Consider the following 27,167-nt stretch of genomic DNA (forward strand, 5'->3'; position numbering starts at 1 on the left):
CCCACAGGCTCCGTCAAAAAACCAATGATATGCAGCCTGCCAGCACTGTTGACCACAGTATACAAAAAAGCTATTTTAAATTGATCAACCACTTTCCAATTATTGGTTCGCTTCTTGGCGGGCATATTCGGCAGGGCAGGAGTCCCCATGTGTGCATAGGGAATCCCCTACGTCATTATAATGGGGGTGTGCTGTGCGGGACCCACATAGACCACGCTCACTCTGATTCACAGAACGTGCTCTGCATTGAGCCCGCACTGACACTGGATTACGTGCACAGGGAATCACTCACGTCCCCCTCGTGGGCGTGTGCTGTGTGGGACATGAGCAGACCACATGCACACTAACCCTGGTGCTGAATGGTCAGCCCCCACACATTTTCACCCCACCAAATCTGGCCCTTTTTGCAAAAGGTTTGGACACCCCCTACCTAGGGCATGCTGTAGACCAGTCTTGAGGCATGAAGGTATTTATTTCTGAATCAGTCATCTTCAGTAAAATATTAGCTAGTCAAACTGAATTACTTTTTGCACAGTAAAAGTAAGTCCAAGCAATAGTTTGCAAACTTTACAATGAGGACCATTCCTTGTTTTTACAGCTTGTGTTTAATAATTCTGACAGTTATATATAATGCGCATTTATACATAGACCCTGGTATTTTGTGATCACCACTTTTTAAATAAGTTGCATTACTTCAAATACTAAACACTGAGGTACCCTGAGTGGTGCAAGGAGTGGAAAACTTTGAGTGCAAAGTGAAAGTTATCCGCCCAGAATGTCAGCTGTTAGTGGTGTGTGAACCAATTAAATCACCCAAATGATAAATGCAGGAAGCAAACACAGACTAAGCAGAAGAGTAAACACCAGATCCGTATGTAAGTAAAACAATTGCCAAAGTTCACAGGCATTTCTGCTTTTCCTAAAATAAAAAACATAGCCTAACAGGCATAGAGCACATGAAAATAGGACAATCAAATCATGCTTAGTTTGTTCAGGTTGTTTTCAAAATCAGATATATATCTTTTGTATTTTTTATGGCTAAAATCATCCCTGTACACTATACTTGCATGTAAACACAGTTAGTTATGAGCAATTCAGTTGAGGTGATGCTAAACAGGAGCAGTGTGACAGATTCACTACAATGTGTATTTTTATTTACAAATCCTCTGCCTTCATATAATAGCAAATCATTTCTGCCTTGGATCATGTGTGTGTGATTTAAATTTGACTCCAATTCAATGGTAAATCTGTTACAGATCTTTGCAAGTATTTTTCAGTTGTCTGCCCAGGATTGCAAGCACAGGGGTTACAAATTTACAAAAACAAGTTTCATATAGACAGCAAATCTTAAAGCATACCTAAACTCAGAAATTTCAGTTTACACAACAAGGATAGGGTGGACAACAAGGATCTCCCTCAAAACAGGTAGTCCCCGGGTTACATACAAGATAGGGACTGTAGGTTTGTTCTTAAGTTGTCTTGGTCATTAACAAGTTCCAAGATGTTGCAGATCAGCTCAGCTCTTAAGATGACCCACAACTTCAGCTGTGCAAGTCATGCAAACCATCCCCCTCCAAGCCTCCATCCTGCACACAAGGGAGCAGGGAAGCCCGGTTCGTATCTAGGAGTCGTCTCTATGTCGGATGTCCTTAACCTGGGGACTACCTGTACTTATTTGATAGAGGAAATCTTTAAAGTCTTTTGTGATGGTATATGATCCCCATCACACCCTACAAGCCCAAGTTGGATTTCTCATGTAGGCACAATGGTACTCATCCATGGAAATGTACTATGCCTTAAGATGGGCATTTCCTGGTCTTATATTCTTTCATGAGTTACCTCTTATATATTTCAATTGGCTCACATTACAAATACCACTGGAAATCATCCAACCCTCCTCTGGACATCAAACAAAATCAAAAATGGATTTAAATAAACTACAAACTCACCTGTACACCTTACAATTTCACTCTTTTCTATAACACCCAGTACTCCTAGATCTCTAAGAGTAGGTGGCTCCTAGGCTCTTCTAGGCTCCAGTTACCTAGGTGGACCTTGATCTTACTGTGAAGAATCACATCCCTCCAAACATATGGCCTATCCCATTTCCTACTCATCTTATATTCATATCTCTTTCTGCTCACATTTTGTTCTTTTTTTTTTCTATTTCTACCCCTTTATCTGGTTTTTGTCACCCCCTTAAATTGAAATTTTTAGATTTCTTTAGGCCTAGAACTAGCATTCCACAATGTTAATACACAGCTGTTCTTTCTGACTAAGACCTTCTTGTGTTTGTGACAGTTTAAACTCTGGCACCAATTAATAAAGGCACCAAAAACAATGTGATCGCTTAAACATATCTGTGACCCTTTATTATTGATTTTTTTGTACCCCTCCTCGCCGCTACCGCTTCCAGCTGTCAACTGTAACTGAAGAAGAAGAATAAATAAGAAGAAGAAAACTCTACTGGTAAGAATAAGAAAAAAGGAGGGAGGAAGGAGGCACCTCAAAACCTTGCTGCCACAATTGTTGCATATGAGGGAACATCCTGATACACGCTCTTTCTCCTTTTATGTGAGTGTAAGGCGGCACTTAAAATTTATACCACAACCATCTTGTTTGCTTAGACATGGCTGTAGCACTTTGTTGGTTTTATTTAAATTAATCAATACTTAACTCAATTCCATGCTCAATTGTGCTTCCAACTGCTCCCATTTGTGTATGGTGGTTTTCAGCATGGTTTTTAGTTCAACATGTAGCTTCTAGCTGTTCTTGAGCAGAGAGATGCTTTCATTGACTGGAATGGGTAGGTGTCCCAAGTACAGTAAGCTGTGGCTGAATTGTGGTTCTTACTAGAGATGGCCCATAATCCCTTGCATTGCATAGAACTGTACTGTGTAACTATACTGAACCACACAACAGAGCATTTGTCAAACTGAAGTTTACTCTAAAAGTCTCTCCCAGGTACATATAGGGACACCTGGGAGCTCCTAACCACAAGGTTTAGAACCCCATATCTGAATGAGCTCTATCTCTACAACTATACATTTACAACTAGCTTCGGCACCACTCAAGTAGGATTTTGGCACCCATCTGGGTTGTCTGTTTTAAAAATATATATGTCAGTATACGATATTGATAAACTACATCCTATGATGATAAAGTTAAAGTGGGTTCCCTATAGTAGTGTATGTATGTATTTTTTTTCAAGATTGAACAGTCCTACATATGTATTATGGAATTTGAAAACTTGACACTCCTTTGTTATGGGCAGTAACGTCTTTACCTCTAGTATTTAGAAATGAACATGTGTTCTCTAGAACAGCACCTTTACTCTGCCTTTGTATTATTTTACCTAATTTTTCTGAACTCGTATGGACTCATTTGAAATCAAGTGAAAACATGTCTTTAACTTCTGATAGAGAATTGATTACTACCATGTTGGATGGAACTCCTCTATGGAATGGACATGTTAAAACTGGTGCAGAGTAAGTGCAAAGACAAGATTAAGTTTTCTGGGAGGAAAGAGCCATGGGCCATTAGCAATAGCCAAGCTGTAAAGACTTGTAGCACCTGTCTTGTCAGCATAAGAATATGGGGAGTTCTAAATGGGCAAATCATGAACTGTCTAAATTAAAATTAAGGCTTTTTGTGAATTTACGAATGGTTGTCCTGTGAAGTGAGCTACTGATGGCCCCTGTTGACTCTTCTACCACTGCCCTCCATTGCTATCTATTCAGCCCAAGCGACATCTTTCAAACTCCACACTTGTAGTTGTATCCTGCTTGGTGGGAAGAGGTGATGGAACACTGAAAGAAATGTCAGTACAACAACTGCCAGCCCAGCACACACCATGACTGTGGTATGCAAGAGCCCCTTTCCCAATAAACCATTTTTTCCACACCATCCCCACCACTCCTTTTCTTTTAAATAAAACCAACAGTCAGGTATAGTGAAATGACCGTGCGGCCGTTTATTAACTTTAAAAAATAATTTACATATCTTAAATAACAATCATAACATAGCAACAATAAATTAACAACCCAAGACAAAACCCTGCTTGTCAGGCGGCAGGTCCTCACCATATTTAACCCGATTTTAACCATCAACCAGGGATCTGCGTTAATTGATAATTGCCCACTGCTCCCAGGTGCAATTCCACTGCCTCGGGAACTATATCAATTACACATACCTCCCCGCAACTGACCCTTTAACCACATCATTACACTAACTTGGAGACCCCATACCACAGATGGCTCTCCATATACCATCACAATGTACCAAACTTCTGACCAACACACTTCCCCCTGATTTATTAAAGCTGTCCAAGGCTGGAGAAGATAGACTAACTGTCGATGAACCTGGGTGCCCCTTTTTCCCCCCTGTAGTCTTTTATACTCTTTGTTACCCCTCCCATTGTTATAACAAAATGATCAATCCTACAACTTTTTTTAATTAACCATCCCCTTCACACATCTCTTGACCTCTCGGCCTTCCCCCCACACTCATGTTGGCCCCCGCGTAGCTCCCCTCTCGCAGGCTAAGAGGCCTCTCTAGACAATTCCTTAGCCTGCAATAAAAGCAGTGCCTACTCATGACTATGAATCCAGCTGGCCCCAGCAGCCCCTTTATTCAAGGCACTTGCCTTTTCATTCTTACACCCCCCTTGCTGGCTATGTCTCCCAGTGGGTACCAGTTTTACAACCATTAGGTATTCCTCTGACCAGGCCATGTCACCAAATCCCTGTAGGCTAAAACAATATCAACATTTAAACAGCTCCACATTTTTCTTGCAGTGTTTCTTATGCAGGATTTTTCCCTTTTATATTATGCTTTTTTATGCCTATTTAAATAATTTGAAAAGAGACAGAATAGTAAATGTGCATCGCCCTGCATCACCCAAAGGTGATAATTCAGATGATGGCTGCTTTTAAATATGTTTTAGGTATGCTAGACTGTAAAAGCCCAAATGCCTGTGCAGCATAGCTAGTAGGAGATTCTTTACACATAACAATATTCAAATCTGTTGTATCCATCTGCTCAGACACATTATCCTAAACACATAGCACATGTACTGTCAACATTCCCCACTTTCATTTGTGTAGGATCTGTAAAAAGGTGAACTAACATAGACAGGGAGTTAGCCAAACTGTTTTACCTGACACTTTTCTACTACAACAAAACAATATAATCACCTTTCTGCTCCCTGCCATGATTGGACAGGAGAGCTACATTCACACCAAAAGCCGTTACATGTTTTCCATGTGGCTCCTGGTGGCTGGCACCTTGGGAGCTGCCTGCACCTCTTTGCTGGTTTGCACATTTTACAGCTGGCAGAACTAAACTGCTCACTACAGTCCCTGTTTATTTTCTATGGACTGCCACCGGCGAGATCCTACTTGTAGCAAACCAGCAACAAACCTGTAACAAAGACATGGAGAACCGGTAATGGCAGCACAACGTCCTCACCTGTATAAACAAAGCCTGAAGCAGCAGATTGATGGATTATGTTACCTGAGATCACTGCAGCATGCTTGATAGGCTCCTGGTGCCATCTTCCTCTCTTAGTCTGATTCTTGCTATACAGAAGAATAAACCCATTCTAATACTACATCAACTTCACATGCTTACACTAACTGCCTTTAAATGATTTCATGATTCTTTTAAGAAATACTTGCATTTTTTGTTGCTCTTTTTAGCTGTCTGGCACTTAATTCTAAGGCCAGCTTTTTGTTTGTTCAGAATAGGCGTGTGCAAATATTAAAACTTCTGCCAGTTGTTCTTCTTTTCCTGTGTGTCTGCAGAGAAGATTTTTACTTTTATTAGTGCAGTACAATGGACTTGCATTGATATACACGTTTTTTTCTTTATTTCAGAGTCAATGATGTCATTGAGAACACAGCACTGGTAAGTACCTATATATTCTATAGGGGGTTCTAAACGTCCCTCCTTATTCTCAAAACTAGGGCCCTTCTCTGTAAATTGTTGTTTTTGTTTCGTTTTATGAGAGCTGTCCCATGGGAAGATTTCATCACTGTTTCTGTATCCCTGATTCAACACTTGTACATTTTCCCTTTCTTTTTGCCTTAATGGTCAACAGGACAAATATACTGGATCTTGCTAGCAGGGTCACAAACAGCAATAAAACAGATTTTCTAATCCTTTTACACTTTATTCCAAAATAAGAAAAGTTTTGCCTTTAGTTTTACCTTAAAGCAGGGGTCTGCAACTTGCGGCTCTGGAGCCGCATGCGGCTCTTCAGCCTCCTTGTTGTTGCTCCCTTCAAGGGCTGCCGTGGGAAGATCTCTGATGGGGGATCCCCTTCCTCCCAAGACACTGCGGAGGAGGGGGATTCCCTATCCGGTGTTCTAATGAAAAAATCTACCAGTGAAATAAATCTACCACGGGGCGTGTACAAATGGGTGTGTACAATGACATCCCCCTCCTTTGAACCCCAATTCCTCTGGAATGGGGAGATGTACAAAACCAAAAATGTAGGTGCAAGTGGGGGACACCTGTGACTAACACCCCCTAAAATTTAATTGTTAGGCTATCATCAGAACATAAAGAACTCTGCCCATCAAAAAAATCTACCGTTACACATTGCTGGAGGCACCTGAACCCAAATTTCTCTGGAACAGGAAGGGGGTACAGGTGAACAAAATTAGAGGTGCAAGTGGGGGACACCTGTGGCTAACACCTCCTAAAAACTCCACCCATCAAAAAACCCCTACCCTGTTACACATTGCTGGAGGCTTCTAGCACCTAAACCCCAATTTATCTGGAAACGGGGGTACAGGTGAAAAAAATTTGAGGTGCAAGTACGGGACACCTGTGGCTAACACCTCCTAAAAATTCATAAAAACTCTGCCTATCAAAAAAATCTACCCTGTTACACATTGCTGGAGGCTTCTAGCACCTGAACCCCAATTACTCAAGATTGGGGGGTACAGGTGAACAAAATTAAAGCTGCAAATGAGGGACACCTGTGGCTAACACCCCTTAAAATTTCATCGCTAAGGCATCGTCAGAACATAAAGAACTCTGCCCATCAATAAAATCTACCCTGTTACGTTAGAAGCCTCCAGCTTCTAATGTAACAGGATGATACGTTAGAAGCTGGAGGCTTCTAGGGGCATAGTTCAGTGTTTAATTTATTTCAAAGTAGGCCTACACATGCACACTTGTTGTAACAGGTAAAATTAAAAAAATATTAAAACTTTTAAAAGTTTATAAACTGTGTTATGTTTTGCGGCTCCGGACTATTTTTCTTTAGTGGAAGAGGAGGCAAAATGGCTCTTTTGATAGTAAAGGTTGCTGACCCCTGCCTTAAAGCGTTATTTCTAAGAAATGCCAAATGCAATACCAAAAAACGGACAGTAGATGGCAGCAAAAGAAGCAATTGTTTGGAATCATACTTTATATCAAAATGATCTGTTCCATGCTTGGATTGTGATGTGACTCACACAGGAAAGGGTGGAAACAGAACATTCTATATATTGTAAATGTTTTCTATTAAAAAAGGTATGACTAAGGAATTTTGTGCAAAAATGTGTGTACATAGAAACTAGTAATCCTGCAAGAGAATTCCAATCTACTTGTGCATGGCTATAAATTCATAAGGACCTATGGCACAAAGTAGAGATTAGCCTCTGCAGTCTGACATCAATGCTGCTCCAAGAATTCTGCTAAAAGCACATATTCAGTACATATATAGATTTATATAGGGCAAAAGATAAGTGTCTTTTCTTTCTGCATCTGTTTATTAACTATTACAAGCCTTGTATCTTCCCAAATCTGCTACAAGGGATTGCAAAAGCCTAAGCTGAGTTCAGGAACCTATACCAAACATTTATATTTATCCTGTATTAATTATTTTGCCCCCATTGTTACCTATTATATTTAGGATCCCCTATTCCTGTACTGACACTTCCAGGTAGTTTCCTCTTACACACACATTCCTATGGGCCCAGTACTATAATAAGCTGCCTTTACTGCTGGTTCAACTTAATGGTTTAAGTTAATTAATAATTTTGTATCTGAAAACTGTGGGCTGGAGCAGTGCCTCATGCAATGTATAACTTTCATAACATAAAACTGAAATAAAACTTATGGATATTAGTAGTTCTATAGTGGCCTGGTAGAGAAATAATCTCCCTAGGTATTTTTTATATTGGTACAATAAATATTTGTAATGATGTATGTTTCTAGTGGCATATGTGTGTGTTTTAGATTTTGCAATAACCAGAGTTTACCTTATTGCAGGATTTTCCTATTAATCCTACAATCGTCCGAATACATATGTATATTCACAACACATTCTAAACCCAACTTTGTACTGATGTTGGCTGATGACTTTGGTATTGGTGATCTTGGCTGCTATGGGAATGACACATTAAGGTAAGCCTGTCGTTATTCCATAAAGCTTCCATACAAGATCACTAATGTCTCATTGCTTTTTCCATAAAAACACACATACATTCACCAGCCATTTTATTAGGTATACCTGTTCAACTTTTTGGTAGAGCGGACATATAAATAAAATAATCACATTTACCTTTAATCCCGAAGATCCCTTGATCGCAATGGACCTTTCCTCTATCTGGTCTTGCACCATCCTGGAATTCTTCTTTGTCTTCTTCTTCCTCCTTCTTATGGCTACATCGCCTGATCTCACACTCTCCCTGTAAAGGGGGAAAAAAGGGAGCCAATCTCACTACACATGCATGAAATTGGCATTTCTTTAACCTTAGTAAAGGAAAAAGACCAGGCATGACAGAAGGAGCAGCTAGGAGCCTCTAGGGATGCGTGACGTAGGTATCCTGGGAGGTGCTTCATCCTATTTATTATTAAAAACGGGTGTTGCACTTAAAAAAAGAGGAAAATGCTTTACTTTGTATAAAATAGTTTTCTACCCTTTTATGTAAAGTACAAACATTGAGTTTAGGTCCACTTTAATGTAAATATCTAAGCACTCAATCACATGGCAGCAATTCAATGTATAAGGTATGTAGACTTTGGGACTGATTTATTAAAGCTGTCCAAGGCTGGAGAAGATAGACTAACTGTCGATGAACCTGGGTGATCCAGCAAACCTAACATTCCAGGTTTGTTGGATTACCCAGGCTATCTTCTCCAATTTGGAGAGTTTGAATAAATCAGCCCCAATGTCTACATTGTTTATTGCACCAATGTGCTGCCATGTGATCGGCTACATCAATATTCAATAAGGCTCTGGGATTCCTAATGAACTGCTGATGGAAGCATCATTAGTGGACACTCCACAAATGTAAATGACAAAGTGGCCAATTAATGCATGTACAGAGCATGATAGGCACTGAATTACTTAAATTTACACTGCCTGATAACATTACAATGAGCTCAAGTGCCATCATCAAGAGACCCAGAAGAGTGAAGGAAGAAGATGGCGATGCAGGATATGAGTAGAAATAGCAGAATAAAGACTGACATGCACGGGATTGGATTGATGGGTAAGTAAATTTATGAAACACTGCTCAGGTGAAAGGGCAAGAACATTGAACAATGAAATAAGTTAAAAGGTGCAAAGTTTGCTTTAAAACCTTGTTTAATAATGAACAGTGCAGTGTAATATACAATGTGACAGTACAGACATCTGAACTATTGCTTCTCATGAAATCATTTTGTACACTAGACTCTATTCTATCCTGCTGATTTGCTTTATTAGTGAGCCCTCTGGTGACCAATTACATGACTGTACTGAGTATAAGTCTACACTATTTATTCAGGCAGTTTTTATTAAAGTGAACCTGTCAGATAATGAAATGTTTAGGCTTATATTAGTGTCACTATGTAGCTGCCCTATGGTATGTGAATGTATGTTAATCAATATTATTATTATTAATAATATTATTAATAAACAAAATTTTTAGAGCACCAACATATTAGACAGTGTTGTAATTGAAATAGGGGTTGCCCGTACAGATAGTGTCACAGGAGTACGAGAGGACCCTGCCCTGAAGAGCTTACAATCTAGAACGTGGGGGAAGTAACACATAAATTAAACGCCAGATAAATAAGGCAAAAATGAAAGCAGCTCTGTAATTATGACGGTGGAACGTGCCTTAAGAAAATTTCCTTTACCTGTTATAAGCTTTTGATCTGTGTACTTGTTACATTCCGTGAATCCCACGCTGTCTTGGTTTCCACCTTCTTTCTGGGGTTCGCCATTATGTCCCACAACATCACCTTCTTTCTTCCAGGGGCACTGGGCCAGTGCCAGATCAGGTGATGTGTCTTCCCCCAAATATACTGTAAATAAAAATGTGCCACTCTCACTCTGTGCATGTGAGATTGATCACTTTACATTTGAGGAAAGCCCTATATGACGCAGTGCCCAATCTTAGACATGCAGAATAGGAGCAGCCTGCAGCCAGCTGGGATATGTCATGTAAGTATTCCAGGAGGCTGTGGGTTCCCCCTTCAGTCTTTACCACCATTGCTGGAAGAGACAGTACATTACGTTAAAAAAGTAAATAAATGATAAAAAAAACATTTTTTATTATGTTAAAAGGGAATGTAGGCCTTTTACATAATATTGACAATGTAATGGTAGGTCTGCTTTAATATAGTATATTTTTTATTTAAGCAACTCAAATTGACTTGGCATAAACTTCTTATACAATACTACAGTAGCAGAGTGGCAGAATAAGATGCAACACAAAAAGCCAGTAAACTGTACTGAAGTTCATGATGCATGCTGGTTGGAGGAGACATAAGAGACATAAGCTGATCAGTCTGCTGCCTTTCCTTTTTGACCTGCTAGTTAAGGATTTGCTTTGTGACCGGGTTGTGTAAATGTTAGTGCTGGCTCACCTAAAATACAAATCATCAGGCAGATAAAATAGTTCACTTCTATGTATTTGACCTGTAGAGAGGAGACCTGGCAAACAGACTAACAGACCTGTTTACCTGCGGTTCAGCTTTGAATACCATGATCTTCGGATTCATTAATGCAAATAGGAAATGATTGGTGGTCTTATACCAGCCAGAATATTTGCTGTGTTTGGTAATTTAGACCTTTTAAATAGTTTGCAAAAGTTTGCATGTCTGGTATATTCAATAAAAAACTCCACCCTGTCCACCAAAAAAAAAAAAAAAAAAATAAGCCAAAGCAAATATAAAATAAATCTTTCTTTTACTTTCTTTCCTTCGTCTTTCTCTTCTTTTCTTTCTTTCTTTCTTTCTTTCTTTCTTTCTTTCTTTCTTTTCCTTTCCTATCTTCTCTTTCTCATAAATGAAATTACTATTCCACAAAGAACCCACTGCTCATTAATTTTCTTTTACTTTGCTAATGTTTAGATTAAAAACCATCCATTTATCATTCATTCTTTTTTAGAACACCTAATGTTGACAGGCTTGCCAATGAGGGCGTCAAATTAACTCAACATATTACAGCTGCACCATTATGTACACCAAGCAGAGCTGCGTTTATGACGGGAAGATATGCCCTCAGATCTGGTATGTAAATGCTTGCAAAGTTATTTTTATGGTATTAACAGCATTATAAACAAAACAAAAATAAAACTCTAAACCTTCTGCGATTTGATTCTATGTGTAGTCCATCATTGCTCTATGCATTTAGCACCTGTGCAGATAGAGAAGGGCTCCCACTGATTACCCCCACTTGCCTTGCTGTCTGTGACTTTAGGCACCATTCAAGAATACTGATTAGTAAAGTCAAATCTTTTGAGCTGCATACATGCTAAAGTCAAAAATGTAAAAAATGACAAACGATTAGCATTGCTGTAAGACAGATAATATTTTCAGAAGAAGGTCCACTATGGCAGGCGACATTTTAAAAACATCATTCTTTAGTCATTGATAAGGTCATCTTTATCATTAAAAGGAATATCCAGCCTGGGGCTCTATAAAGACGGAATAAGACCCTCGATTGAGGGAATGTCAGATTCCCTGTTTTATAAATACAGTCTCTGGAGTTTCAGAAGTTTAAATATTTAGTATTTATTCACTATGTTGTCATTTTTCTGCATAACTTTATTTAAGGCTAAGTTCAGACAAGCAGCTTTTTGATTACTAGAGCTGTGGTTCATCAATATCAATGAGTCCTCAATGGCCCCCAAAGCCCTGGTTTTTACTGAAATCAATTAAAGCACTTTGTTGTAGTGCAGATTTTGAGGCATTTCATACAACATCTAAGGCCAGTCTTCTGCTCAATCCACTTTCATGGTCTTCACCTGTCTCCAGCAAATGCTCGCTCAAAAACACTATAGAAAGTTTCAGGACATGTAACAGTTGAAAATGGGCAACTGGAGGTGGTTAAATGATGGGTTGACATATTCCCATCTGAACTTCCCCTAAATTACATTCTATAATTTGTCCACAAATCCTAATTACAATATGATTTACTAGGTATGGACACATGTGGAGCAGGTCGCGTACTGAAATGGCTCGGTATATCTGGTGGCCTTCCTCCTAATGAGACTACGTTTGCTAAAATATTACAGAAGGAAGGATATTATACAGGATATCTAGGTACAGTACACAAATAACCTTTTTATATTTTTGTTATCGGAATATATATAATGCCAATGTTGTATAGAATCATGCATGTTTGGGGTACCCATAGATGAAACGTACCTTGTGTGAACAATGGATAGAAGGACATCTTGAGTCTCCGTGAAGCTTTATCCTTTGGACAGACCTTGTTATTTCCATCATGACGACGGTGCAGTGCTTCTCACTGATCAGGACTTGCTCACAGGGATTTTTTTAACAAGTTACTGCTTTTAACAACTCTGAAAGCAATGGTTGGAGTTAGAAACTACCAGGTTCTCCCATGATAGTCTATTTCCCCAGTCCCCAGAGAACTTTAATAAATCATGTACCTACTTTAGAAAACATTTAATTAGGCTGGGAATTACATAACAACTATAATAAACATTTTGGACAGGAGTATATGAAAAACAGCAGTAAGCACTTTATGTGTAACACAAAAGACCTGATTTATTAAAGCTTCACAGGCTTGAGAAGATACACTTTCATCAGTAAAGCTGGGTGATCCAGCAAATCTGGGAGTCATTTGCTTGCAAATGTTTTGAATCCTAGACCAGATCCATTCCAGTTTTGCTGGATCACCCAGCTTCACTGTTGAAAGTGCATGCTCTCCAGCCTTAAAAGCTTTTAATAAATCAGGTCCAATGTCTAGGACCTTTAAATATAATACTAAATAAAACATCCACACAGTTTCTTATTGAGCATTTAGCATTTGAGCATGTTCTTTATGTGTAAAAGTCCCACTTGTGTAACCTTCAAAATTCCTGGGACAGCTGTTTGGTGCTGCCATACTGGATTAATATATTTGAAATGAATAAAAGTAATTGAACACACTCAGAGGAGTAGAGGGATTTAACCTGCAAGTAGGAAAAGATCTGTACTAACAAATCAACGTTTTATAGAGTGGTAGAGTTTTAGACACAGGCAAGTGAATAAAAAATGGTTAATTGAAATTAAACATGCTGCAAGTAAGCATTGATGATATTTGGCTTTTCTGTACTTTTATCTGCAGTCTTTTCACTTAGTGACAGTCTTGTTAAGACCTCAAAATAGTGATAGTAAATAATGAACTTGCCCACAATTAAAAGACATTAAAAAATTTGTTATTAAGGGTGATAATCAGTAGGTACAGATATGGCCGTTTAGCATTATTCCTGTCCTGAACTCAGCAAGGCCTAAAACTTGCAGCCACCTCTCAAACTACAAGTCACTGAGAATAATGGATGATGTCAATTTCATCACCTAGTAGGCCATTTGTGAACAAAGTACACACACCATACACATAGTAGGAAATCCCACCTTTACTCTTAGTTCAAACTTTACCAACTTTACCTTCAGCATTTCCCCTTTCTTTTCTTACTGACACCAGTCTCCAGGACAGTGAAGGTAAGTCTGCCTAGCAAGGACAGAAAGCAAAAATAATTGACAGTGAATTTCAATATTTCCTATTCTATCCAAAAACTAAAATTATATTTTGTCTGTAATTTCCCCTGAATGCTACAATATGGTACCCATAGAATATAATGTAGTGAGATGGCCAAGGTAAAAACATTAGTGTAATGAAGATGTTTAGCTCATAGTGGAGCCCTGGTTATCCTAAAAGAATTATGAGCATCCTAGAATTTTCAGAGATCAACTCTTACTCCAATGAGGATACAATTAGAAAAAGTTCTGGTAGAGCTCTTAATTTATATGCCAGTCCTTTGGAGAAGTAGAGTTTACTATGTCTGCCACCCTTCCCAATCTCGAAGGCATTACATCCCTGTAGGGCAGAGCAACCCATGGAAATCCAGAAGCTTGAAGTCCATGCTTGTATTTACAAAGTTATGGTTGCTAAACAAATTTGTGTTCTCTCTGTTTTAGGAAAATGGCACCTGGGAGTAAACTGTGAATCCCTTAATGATTACTGTCACCATCCTTTAAGCCATGGATTTAACTATTTTTATGGGACTCCCCTATCCCTCATGAATGAATGTGAGCCCGGAGGCCTCCTGGAAATTGATGTACAATTTAGGGCCAAGCTTATTTTTATTACTCAACTTATTGGCTATGCCGTGCTTACAATGATGATTAGTAAATACATTAATCTGCTGGCAATCAGTGGGAAACTGATAATTTGGTGTGCATTGTTTGGCATCTTATTTTTTATGAGTTGGTACATAAAATATGGTTTTATCCAGTATTGGAGCTGCATAGTCATGAGGAACCATGACATTATAGAGCAACCATGGAATGTACAGAGATCATCTGCAAGAATATTAGGAGAAGCACAGCAGTTTATAGAGAGGTATGTAAAAATCTATCTCCCATTATAGAGCATTTGCAAAGTTCTTCACAGGGCTAACAATAGTTTACTGTAAAATAATAATACGCTGCACATACACATTCCTCATTTTCGTACAGCATGTCTGTTGAGATGTTGGCACACTTTGACTAGATGTTTATTTTGTAAAATATAGTTAAATATTAAATACATTCCTTGTACACATTATTGTGGCCTGGAGTGCTTAATCTTAAAATGTTTCCAAACCTGTTCCGGAACATTTATAATTTATTAAAAGTAAACGTGTTTTGCATGTTGCTTTGCCCAGTATATGTAAAACGGGCTTACTTTAATATGCAACTAAACCTATATTTGTAATAGTTTGTCAACTGTCGATATATTAAATGTAGTTTACATACATAAAATACAGCATGCGTAAAATGTTCAATTAATTTACTGAAATATTTAGCATTTTTACCATAAAGTCACCTTTCACTGGAGGGCCATCTCTACATACAAAACTACCTCTATAGTTATCTTTGCAGTGTCTCAGGTATTGAAAAGCCACAATTTACTGCTCTGGCTGTTGGATGTGTAGAATTGTGCCCCCCTGCTGAATGTGGTGGTTCTTCCTCCCAGGGTAACTTTAAACCAATCATAATTGTACTTATTTGAAGATCTTCCTCTAAATACGGCTGCCTATCTGAAAGTCAGAGCACAGAAATGGGCTGTGCAAGATTCAACCCTTTCCAACAGTTGGACTTGACCATGGTGTACTGGTCACACTGATCTTTGATCTACAGACATACAACCATCCTTCTGTCTGACTATAATGTGAATGATTATGTTCAACCTAGGTACATAACCAGTGAACAAGGTATGCTCCACTGGGTCCCACAATACATAATTAGGATTAGGCTTTTTCTCCCCTGAGAAATTAAACTAGAGCACCATAAAAATGACTAGTTAGAATCCAAAAATGACACTAACACCAAGAGCCACCACTTACAAAGTATAGGCACCTAAATAATATGACATTGTTTTGTAGACATAAAGATGGCCCTTTTCTGCTTGTCATTGGATTTATCCATGTTCACACTCCATTGATCACATCAAAATCATTTACTGGAAAAAGCAAACATGGCATTTATGGGGACAATGTTGAGGAAATGGACTTTATGGTTGGTAAGTATTACCTGGATTGTGTTGTATGTCTCACTATATAAATAGAAGGCAGGTGTTAGACATTTCAGCATGAGTCATGTAAGCATGTTATCCTCAAAGATATTGGATATTTGGTCTGATATTCTAAAATGTTATTTTGTTGCACCATTCTGTCTGCACTTTTCATAGAACAGAGCAGCCCCAGTCTCAGCCTCTGCTTTACTGGTTCTATAATTTACTCGACTGCACCTGTTTGTTCACATACAGGCTTCAACTTGTGTAGTTCAGATACACCATTTTGTTTTTTATGTGAACTACTTCTGTCCCTTTACAATCTTAACCTCCCAGACTGTCTCGGAAGCCTGTCTGTGGCTGTGAACATGCACTCTCCACGTCATGCGTCACCCTGCACACATGGAACATAAGAACACTTGGAGCTAAGCAAAGATTAATTCTGGTTTACAGCAGTGAATATTTTTAGTAACATACCTTACAATGAGTAATATAGTATTTACAACATCATTGTTTATAGACCTTAATTTATTAATAACAATTATTTATTTTATAGATGTTTGTAGACCCTTGTTCATTATTGATAAATAATTATTTTATGGATGTTTGTATTTCAGGTTCAGTTGTCAATGCTATTGATAATGCAGGACTGAAAAACAGTACATTGATTTATTTTGCGTCAGATCATGGAGGACACTTGGAGGTCAAAGATGGTGAAATTCAAACTGGAGGATGGAATGGAATTTACAGAGGTGCGTGTGTGTATATATTAAATAGGTTTGTATATTATTATGGACACTTCTAAAAAAATGTGACTTTCTAGCATATTCTATTTTTATAAACATCTTTCACATGTTGTCTAATGTATGTATATATTATAATATACAGTGAAGACTGGAAATGTTAATCTATTCATACCAATCAAAGTTCGCTTCCCAAAATCCATTTATTTATCTGCTACTCAACCCTCCTGGCAGTCAATATATATGCATGGTAAGGTCTGCAGCTGCCTCGGGCAAGACTGACGTTTGCATATTGTTGTACGTTGGGAGTATAGTTATGGGGAGAAAACACGGGAGGAGACCGCTAATTAGGTTCCTATTACCTTGCTCTCATTGTGCTATGGATTAGAACAGTGACTATGCCAACAACATGTGGCTTTCTCATATATTTGCACATGTATGCAAATTAGGAAACAAATTGGAAACAAGTGTTCGTAATTGACCCTTACATTTCTCACCTTTCTAGATAAACTAAGTACATGTCTTTATTTAATTGGGAAATAGCAGAAATATGGTATGCTTGTGTTCTTTGGCATTCCAAAGTTTTATAGACTAAAACATCCCTGAAAAGTATTATTTGTTTCTATCCCTGTACAGGGCTAGACTAATGGAAAAGCATAATGGACCGGGCCATTGGCTATACCATTGAAATTGAGAGGAAGCAAAAAATCAAAATTTACATAGACAACTATGTAAAATAAACATGGATACAACATTTATTTATGCATGACTTAAACTTTTATTTATAGTATTATATAGATTATAAAAGGATTAGAACTCTTGCCAAGTTTGTATTGGTGTCTGTGTTGGCGGGGTTGGCTAGGTACCCATTGTTAATGGGACAAAAATTGATGAGTAATCTAAAATATAAAGTTGTCATGAAAACAGTGTACAACCTCCAATAAGAATGCATGTTAGAGTAACAGCTGTCTACGAGGGGGGATTCTGCTGTAAAATTAGATGTGAAGGAAAAAACTTTTCTCCTAGCTCAGCTACTGCTGCATGCATTGGCTATATAGAGAATTCCCAAAAGCATTTTTAATTCGGCTAATGGTTATGCCAATATATTATATAACTATAGGAGATTTAGAAACTTAAAGTGAAAAGTACATTGTACAAGTGTTTGGAGTAAAATTGCTGTGATAACTCAAAGTATTATGACTTACTTTATGATACTTTAACATCTTTTTCTAGTGGTAGATTTGCCTGTTCTAGCTTATATGTTATTCACCACATAGAGTCAACTGACTCATGAACCGAAACTGTGAGAAAGAACAGTAAAGCAAATCCACAAGGAAGTAGGGAAACTAAAGCTATTTATGAAACGAACAAATATTCCTTTACAAATATGTCATGTCCACATAGAAATACAGGTTTTAAGCCACTTACACAAATCAAAAATGTTTACATCAAGTTTATTGTAAAACACTAAAAGCATTTTTTGTGTGTGTGTGTGTGTGTATATATATATATATATATATTATTAGAATACATGCCATCCCACAGTCCCTTTTGCAAATGGCTTTTCTAAAGCTGCCCTGACTTTCTGGAATGGTTTTCCTTGACCTATTTGGCTTGCTCCTACTTTCTGCTTATTTAACCCATATATAACCCATATTTTCAAACTTGCCTACCCATCCTCTTTTGTTACCTAAAACCCTTACTACTTCTCACCACTACATATTGTGTGTTACTTTCCCCAGCTCCTAGATTGTGGGCTGTTTTGGGCAGGGTCCTTTCTTCCTCCTATGTCACTGTCTGTACTTGTCAGTCATTTGCAACCCCTATTTAATGTACAACAAATTAAATGCAGGTACGCACCCTAGCAGCATTTAGAAATGTATTTCTTGATGTTTAAAGAACATATAACTGCATTACCTGTTCATTGTTTCTGTCTGGAGTTGGCAAATTACCCAATAAATATATTTGCTGAATTTCTAGGTGGCAAAGCTATGGCTGGCTGGGAAGGTGGCATTCGTGTCCCAGGGATTTTTAGGTGGCCTGGTGTCATTCCTTCTAACACAGAGATTGATAAACCCACAAGCCTAATGGATGTTTTTCCAACCGTGGTCAATTTGGGTGGTGGACAAATGCCTAATGACAGGTATGTTTTATATCAAAAAGATGTATTAAGGATGATGTACTAAAGGAGTTTAAGCTGCTTACTTAGCAAAGGTAAATTGTTACTATGCAAAGGACAAGTTACTTAGCTTAGTGAAGAAGTGAAGCTCTGTCGAACCCGGCTATACAATTATGTGTAAGCAAAAACATGCTTTTTTTTTTTTCATTGTTGCATGTAATTGGGTATTATTTGCAAAGTTGTTTTTCACCTCATTCTCTTAGCTATGTGAACCATCCCCTGCAAAGTGACAATTCACTTTGCTAAGTAAGTGTTTTGCATTTGCATTTTATTAGAGTAGCGAAGGGGCAGACATTTTTTATCTGGATTCCGTCTTGTAGTGTGGCATAAGAAACTCACACAGGCTCATGCATCTTCATGTTAAGGGTTTAATGTAACTTAATGCATATAGATAAAGTGTCAGTAATAAAGCAATATACATCCAAATGCTATCCATTCAGTCAATACTGATAACTGACCTTTGGCCTCCCCACAGAACTCCTATATCTATAGCAAGTTGTGAGAAGAATTCCTCCTCTGGAATAGGTTCCCATTAAAATGACAGTCCCAAATTCAGTACCAGTGGGATCTTGTCCCACAGTACCTTTTTTCCTGGGTCCCTTCTCCTTTGGCTTCTCCAGCTAAATCTATAACCACGGATAACCAGACTTATCCCCGTCTTTAAACCCATGGCCTGACCAGGCTCCATTGGGCTGCAGTGTCGACCTGCCCTGACTTCCTTAGTTTTTTTAAGTAATCCATTGTGGGGGTCCCTCTTAGCTCAGTTCCTCACACATTTAACTTCAGAAACCCACCTAAAAAGGGGCCAAACATTGACATAGCCCCAAAAGTGATGCTCCAGGGCAGTGATTAGCTGCTACCTTGTCATAGATAGGTGCCTCCACTGTCACAGAAAGTATTCAACTATCGCTCCCTGAATAGAACTAGATCCAGACCTTTCCAGAATATACTAAGATTAACCCCTAATAAGATCTCACTGTACTAAAGAGGTAATATTTTACCTATGTGGACCTCTACTTGCACCTAACTGGATTTGTGGAGTAGCTTCAAAATTTTAATTCTCAAAGGGGGGATTTATTAAGAGAATTATCATGTACAGCTCCATCTCTATACATTTGTACCACAATTAGAGGCTTAGTATTCTCTAACTTGGTTATCATCAAGAGTCTGTGGATTACATGATAGTTTTCCTCTGAGTGATGCCACAGGGCCTGGAGAATTGTTATAGGAGCCTAATGGCAAGTGAACTTGGTAACTAAACTTTTCTTGAACTCCAGCAAGGAGGCAATCGTTTTTGCTTCCAGACTTTTGTAGTGCTTATGACTTTTAGAAGCAATTCAGTCAGTTTAAATATACAGTATACATGAACACACCAATTTTTTGAGAAATTACCCTGGTGTAGAATCAAGTAATAAATGATGGGCTAAAATCTGCACAGATTTTAAGAGGTTTATCCCTAACAAAAAATGTAATTGTAACACACAGTTTAGCTTCGGGGAAAAAATACTTTGTATTATTGTGAACTATATACAGTACACGTAAACTGTATTTTTTACATGTTCTTCGTTATTTTAGAATTATTGATGGTCGGGACCTATTTCCATTGCTTGTGAAAAAAGTAAACTACTCAGAACATGAATTTCTCTTTCACTACTGTGGAAACCATTTACATGCTGTGCGATGGTACCAAAAAGAAAGTAAGTAAACTGTGTTTTATTTCAGCCAACAACATTTCGGTCCACCCCACATATCCCATGTTTGTGTGACTAGAGACAGGTTGGTTGAATTCCTGGCTTCTTTTCATTTTCTGTAAGTTTACTCCATTCATTCTGTGTTTGTCTAACACCGGCCTAAACAACACATAGCTTGTTTAGTTTACAGATAATTTAGGTATGACACTATGACTTAGAGATAGGAATGTGGTTGTAAAAATAATGCCAAAAACTAAAATAAAAAAATGGGTGATTCAGCATCCACCCATAAGTAAAATATAGACTGGCTCTGATGACTATTGATTATATTATAAAAACATTGCAAAATGGGTTTTGCTGACCACAAATTTTGGCTGTGATTTTGTAAAGTAACAAATTACAACTAAACAAAATTCAGCCTGCATTAATCTCAGCATAGTAAACTCATGTGTGATTAGTTGTTATGGAAAATGGAAAATGAACTACATTATGTTATGAGCTCTATCTATAAAACTCAGAATCTGACATTCCCTCAAACATTTCCTGATGGGATTCAATTACTGCTATTGAAACACATGGACCTGGCGCATTCCCACAAGGGAATGTTTGAGGTAATGTCCGATTCCCTGTTTTAAATAGAGCCTTATGTCTGTCCCGTGTGCTTATGTGGGTTTTCTAGAAGGTAACAATTATGCAATATATTCATGCATTAGTAATGTAAGGTTTGTTTAAGATTACATTTAATTTGTTGGGGATAGCGTGCTTTGCCAATTTTGTGCTTGACCAAACACTCTACGGATATTCCAGTCATACGGTTTACTGAGGCCACACCAACATTGCTCCATGGTAATGTAATTTTATTTCTCTTACATTTTTTTTCTTATATCTTTTATTGTATAAAATATTGGGGTTTGTAAATATGTAGGCAGGCTATGGCTGGTCAGTCAGACAATTGTCACTGGTCTGGTACTGGCTCTATTGGTATTCTGTCCCCGTAGTAATTTAAATTGGACACTAGATGGAGCAATATACTGCTGCATTCTCTAGGCTTCTAGGTCTCCAGTCAGGGAGCAGCCATTTTGGATGATCCTAAGGCTGTGTACACATGTTCAATAATTGTCGTTGGAAAGGATATTTAACAATTTCCATCAACAAAAGACTGAACGATACATGAATGAGTGCTGTACATACAACACCTTTCTGCTTTAAAGAGAGGGGAGGGGGAGATCGACAGAGCAGCACCCCACTGTGCTCTCTTCCCTTCACTTCCATTACAAAAATTTTTTTTCAAAATAACTTCCAGAAAACACATTATTAAATCCCTGCTCTTTATTAATTTAGGTCTACAAATTATAAAATAGTAAAACAAAAACTAAAACAGTGGGCTGAATAAAGGCACTCTAAAATTAGTATTTGAGTAAAGTCAAATATAAATTCAAAGCTGCTAAATGTAGCCTGGAAACTAGAAAATATAGAGTGCACAAAACAATTATAGAAAGTTACCAGTAAAGCACACTTCTATATAGCGTTTCCTACTAATTCAACTTGCACATGTATGCAAATGAATCACTTTTCCTGATTGCTGTTTTTCATAACAGTTCTATCTCTTAGATACACATGTGTTTTTGCATACTCTAGTGAAATGATCATTAAAATGTGGTTTCCATTTAAAGTTGATGCAGTTCCCATCCATAATGTAGATACTGCATCTGTACTGGTTCCCACAGCTGTTCCTCCATCATAAATTGATGTTTTTTTTAGTCTCTAATTAGAAATATACCACAATAAGTGAGATCATATCATGATATTTTACAGTTCTGTTTGTTTCGACTACTTTATAAATTAATAACAGACAGAATTTTCCAGGGGATTCAAAGTCCTTTAACTATTAACTAATATATAGACATATATACAGAAAACTGTAAGAAAATAAAAATCACATGGGAGTTTGCTGAAGGTTATTTTAAGCAGCAGTGTGATGGTAGACTTTGCTGGAGATGTAACTAATAATGAAGGTTTAACTATTATGTGAACAGGTTTTAGTGCTTTCAACAGCCTTTTGTTTTAGGCTGACCTCACATCTATGATTCTCCATTTTTATGCAGTATTTCCTGCTTTGAACTAATTTATTGTCATGCATTGGTCTTTGATGTCATTCCTACCACAATTCCTTAGAAACCTCATATAAGCCATACATTGACCATAATTCTTTCATCTGTCTATATGAACTAATAGCATTTAAAAACAATGCAAAATACTCCCAGGTGTAACACACAATAAAACACCCAGGTGTGATTGGACCCTAAGGTTGAGTATTATCCCTTGTAAAAAGGCTATGTATGTAAGGCTTGGATATTGTTGTTGGAAACAATTTTTTATATTTGTTTCCAGCGACAAAGGACTGAAAAATTAATGAACATGTACATACAGCGCCATTTTGTTTTATAGAGGGGGGAGAGTGAGGGAGCAGCTCCCAGCGGAGCTTTCCCCTTTAGCTTCTATTGTGGTCATTCGTCTTCTGTCGTTCATGGATCCATCAGGACAGATCCATGAACGACGTCGGATGACCTCTGTACTTATGTCAGATTGTTGTCCGGGATGGTCCTGACAGCTCACTCATATCAGCCGAGAATCATCTGACATATGTACATAGCCTAAGACCAGAATTCTGCCTAACATTGGAAATACCCCTTTTATGTATGTCATATACATCTAGGCATCTAGAATATTTTCCTATAATTGACAGCCTATTTAGATTGAAGTTATGTTGTTCCTCAAAGTCTATGTTATAAATGAAAAACAAATTATTTTATTGGAACAAAATGGTCAAACCCGCAAGTGTTTTGGATGAACCCATTATGTCATTTGAAAGGTTGTATCCTACATTGCAGTTAAGCTTGAGCTTAACCTTTTGTTGGCATTTTTTTAAATAGCTAATACCGAACCATTAGGTGACTAGTAAATATAGTGTGGTTTGAGCCTAGTTAAAAGAAATGCATTGTCTACTAAAAACAATTTACTAACTTAATGCAGATCAATTTTAATGGACCCGTGGAGGCTGAGTTTCAAAGGGATTTTTTTAGAATGTACATTAAATAAAATAGTGTAAATAGTCACTTTAATTATCCAATTATGTGCAAAATAAATAGGTAAACAAGTAGTTTCTTTTCACATGATTGGATAGTTGTTTGTAAACCTTCTTGAATTCCCTTGTATATCCATCCATGTGTTTGTTGGCGTAGGCAAGTGTTTCTCAACCAGGGTTCTGTGGAATCCTAGGGTTCCTCCAGGTGTTTCTTGAGCCATAAGCAGTTTGTACTTTCAGATCAGTTTAACGTACTCCAATTCCAACTTTTTTGGTATCTGTAAGGATGGCATTATTCCCACTGACCACCACACTAATGTATAGTTGGCCGTGAATATAGCAATGGTTCTTGTCAGGGATAATCGGCTCAGGGCTGATATCTGACGAGAATCTTTCATGTGTACAGGGCTCGTCGTCCATCGTCTGAGCTACCATCCTGGTGAATCCGCAGATGATGGACAATGAACGATCATAATGGAAGTGCAGGGGCGAGAGCGCAGTAGGGTGCCACTGTATCGTTCTCCTCCTCCTTTTTCTGTAGAGCAGAACTGTGCTGTATGTACAACACTCGTTCATGCTTTGTGCAGTCGTTAGAAAGGATCCTGAAAGATCCTTTCCAAGGGCAATTATTGCACGTGTGTACATTGCCTAAATCACAAGCCCAAAACCAGTTTAAAGCCAATAAAACCTGAGAGAAATCACATTTCATATGCAAACTAAATGTGTATGTATACTCAAGAACTAATAATTCAGTGCAGAAAAATCATAGATCTCAAAAGACAAACACATATTGTTTACACTTATTGAACAGATATAACAAATACTCTTTCAAATATTTAATTAACAGACCATAAATGTCAGAAAGTAAAACAGGAAAACATTAGGTCGGAGGATAGGCCTGATAAATATAGCCTTTTAGTATTTAATTGAACTTATCATTACACAAGTCTGGATACTTCTGGTCAATGTGATGTCAGTTAGTGTTTTTCTTTCTATCCCTAGTTGGCACTACCTGGAAAGTTCACTTTGTAACCCCAGTTTTTTATCCAGAAGATGCAGTGGGCTGTTACGATATATTGATCTGTGGTTGTGAAGGAACGGAAGTCATTCACCTCAATCCTCCATTGTTATTTGACCTATCCGCTGATCCTTCTGAATCCAAACCTTTACTGATTCATACCAACCCTCACTATAAAGAAGTTATAACCCGAATAGAGGCTGCTGTAGCAGAACATAGGAAGACCATCAGTGTGGTGCCCCAGCAGTTATCCTTCTACAATAATCTCTGGAAGCCGTGGTTACAGCCATGCTGTGGAACATTTCCCTTCTGTTGGTGTAATAAGGAAGATGATAATGGGACAGACATACTGTGATAGGTATGGGTTTTAGATGTCAGATTACTACACATTGTTTATTTGTTATGTCATCAACGTGCAAAAGATATGTATCACAAGGAATATGACCACAATATAATAATATAATAACTAGGCTGAGGAGCCTGGAAATAAATAACCTAATATATAACATAAACCATTAGCTATACATAAACAAAAACTACTGAAAAAAATAGATAACACTAGTTAAAAAAGGTTAGGCTACCCTCATTAGATGTTGATAAAACCATGTTAGCAGATTGTCACTCCAATTTAGCAGATTTAAAAAATGGAGTGTTGAATGGACCTATTTTAGATAAACATAAATTACAGCTTTTAAATTACTTTATTCTGCCCCTTGTGTACCTAAGGGAAACTTAATTGTTTTAGCTGTTTGCAGTTTTTATACTTTCAGTAAAATTACACTGGAATCCTCCAATCAAGCACTGCACAGATTCCACTGTGAAAAACATACCAACATTTGTGGGGGACCGGCTGTGGAAGATGCGTGCAAAGTGCGCAATGGTTCTATATATGTGCATCTCATCACTCCTCATCTTCTCTGCACCACTTCTAGCAGATGATCACTACATGAGGACACCGCCCTTTTACTGTTTATTACCTTACACAGGTGAACTGTGCTAGCAGGAGGTGAAGGAGGGAGCTTCTGCCTGATAACTTTAATATTACAAACTGTTATTTTCACTCCTCCTTTTACACAATGGCCAATATTATTTAAATAAAGTATTCTCTCCAATTAACCAATCATGTGCTAGCGAAAATCTTTTTATTTTTTTCATTTCTTTACATTTTGTTGGGTATTCAAAGTGAACCGTATTCATTTACATTCACTTTGCAAAGCAAATCAACTCTAACGTCTCTTGCTGCTCTGTACAGTGCGCCTGATCTGAGCAATAGTGAGTACAACTAAACAAGTACATACAGACCTAACAAACTACACTGATGCATATTTCACATTTGTCAGTTTTTCTTTTTTTAATGCCAGTGAATCTCCTGTAGTAGTACGTACAGACAGAGAGATGCTGTTATGAGGCTATATTTCAATGTATCTGTGGACGAAAACAGTTTTTACTTTATGTATTTCAAAGATTTTATTACATTTTTCAAAAGAAGGTTACAATTAGTTTTTCACAGGTTGTTTGCAGGTATAAAAACATAACAAAAAAGGTGAATCAAAATTTGTATCTATGTACATTAGAAAAGATACAAATAAATTTATGTACGCCTTTGTACACCCAATGAAGATCAAAGCTTATTAAAACTGAGTTGTTATATGTATAACTATATGTAAAAAAAGAGCACAATATTCAGAGATGCCAATCTTATCACACACATAAAAAGCTAGTGTAACTGTATAAGCAGATAGGAGATAATAGCTATATTACTATCTATTTGTACAGAGATTTTCAACAAGGAAAAAATTAAAATATAATCAATCAAAGAACAGAACAAAAAAAATGACGCGTGAGTACCTCTTAGGATTCAAGGGTCGGGGTAGGATAAGAACAAGGGAAGGGTGTAGGGTCTAAATATAGCAGTGGTTTCTCACAAAAGTTTTAATGTTGATTATAAGCTATCCAAGGGCCCCAGGTCCTATAAAATTTGTTCATATTGTTTTGTAGGGTGCAAGTTAGTTTGTCATTGGTCATGATCCAATTTAGATTTTGCTTGGTGAAATCATGAGGGATAGATGATGCCTTCCAGTAACAGGCAATCTTGATACGGGCCACTAATAGAATATATTTGACCAATCTGCAATGTGTTTTAGGTAACGAATGTGTTAATTAAGAAAATTAAGCACTCTACACCCTTTTTAGAATATTAATTTGCGTATAGATATGAATCCAGAATCTTTGAATTTTAGGACATGTCCACCATGCATGAAACATGGTGCCCGACCGTCCACATTCTCTATAACACAATGGAGAAATAGTTGAATTAAGTTTATGAACTTGGGCGGGCACCATGTACCATCTTAACAAAACTTTATAATTAGCCTGTAATAATGATGTGTTTAAAGAGATTTACAACAAAGTAACGTCCAATATTTGCCAATCTTGCACATCCCATTCCACTGTCAA

General features: G+C 37.6%; 1 protein-coding gene across 4 annotated transcripts; it reads left to right on the forward strand.

Annotated features, from left to right (window-relative positions):
* Positions 1–826: 826 nt before the first annotated feature.
* On the forward strand, positions 827–25,831 carry LOC140341660 (arylsulfatase D-like). 4 transcript variants are annotated; one of them, XM_072427510.1, is made up of 12 exons: positions 827–875; positions 2,417–2,469; positions 5,877–5,907; positions 8,266–8,400; positions 11,378–11,499; positions 12,412–12,534; positions 14,419–14,842; positions 15,867–16,003; positions 16,612–16,746; positions 18,718–18,880; positions 20,492–20,613; positions 24,695–25,831. In XM_072427510.1, exons 3-12 carry the CDS (start codon positions 5,882–5,884, stop codon positions 25,063–25,065), a joined length of 1,758 nt encoding a protein of 585 aa, XP_072283611.1. In that variant the 5' UTR covers positions 827–875; positions 2,417–2,469; positions 5,877–5,881; the 3' UTR covers positions 25,066–25,831. The 4 variants fall into 4 exon arrangements, with proteins under 4 accessions (XP_072283611.1, XP_072283629.1, XP_072283603.1 ...); XM_072427528.1 differs by lacking the exon at positions 2,417–2,469 and having other exon boundaries at positions 832–875; positions 24,695–25,068; positions 25,466–25,831; XM_072427502.1 differs by lacking the exon at positions 2,417–2,469 and having other exon boundaries at positions 832–875.
* Positions 25,832–27,167: the final 1,336 nt, after the last annotated feature.

The sequence above is a fragment of the Pyxicephalus adspersus genome, chromosome 1, assembly GCF_032062135.1.
Source record: "Pyxicephalus adspersus chromosome 1, UCB_Pads_2.0, whole genome shotgun sequence".
In the NCBI taxonomy this organism is placed as follows: Eukaryota; Metazoa; Chordata; class Amphibia; order Anura; family Pyxicephalidae; genus Pyxicephalus; species Pyxicephalus adspersus.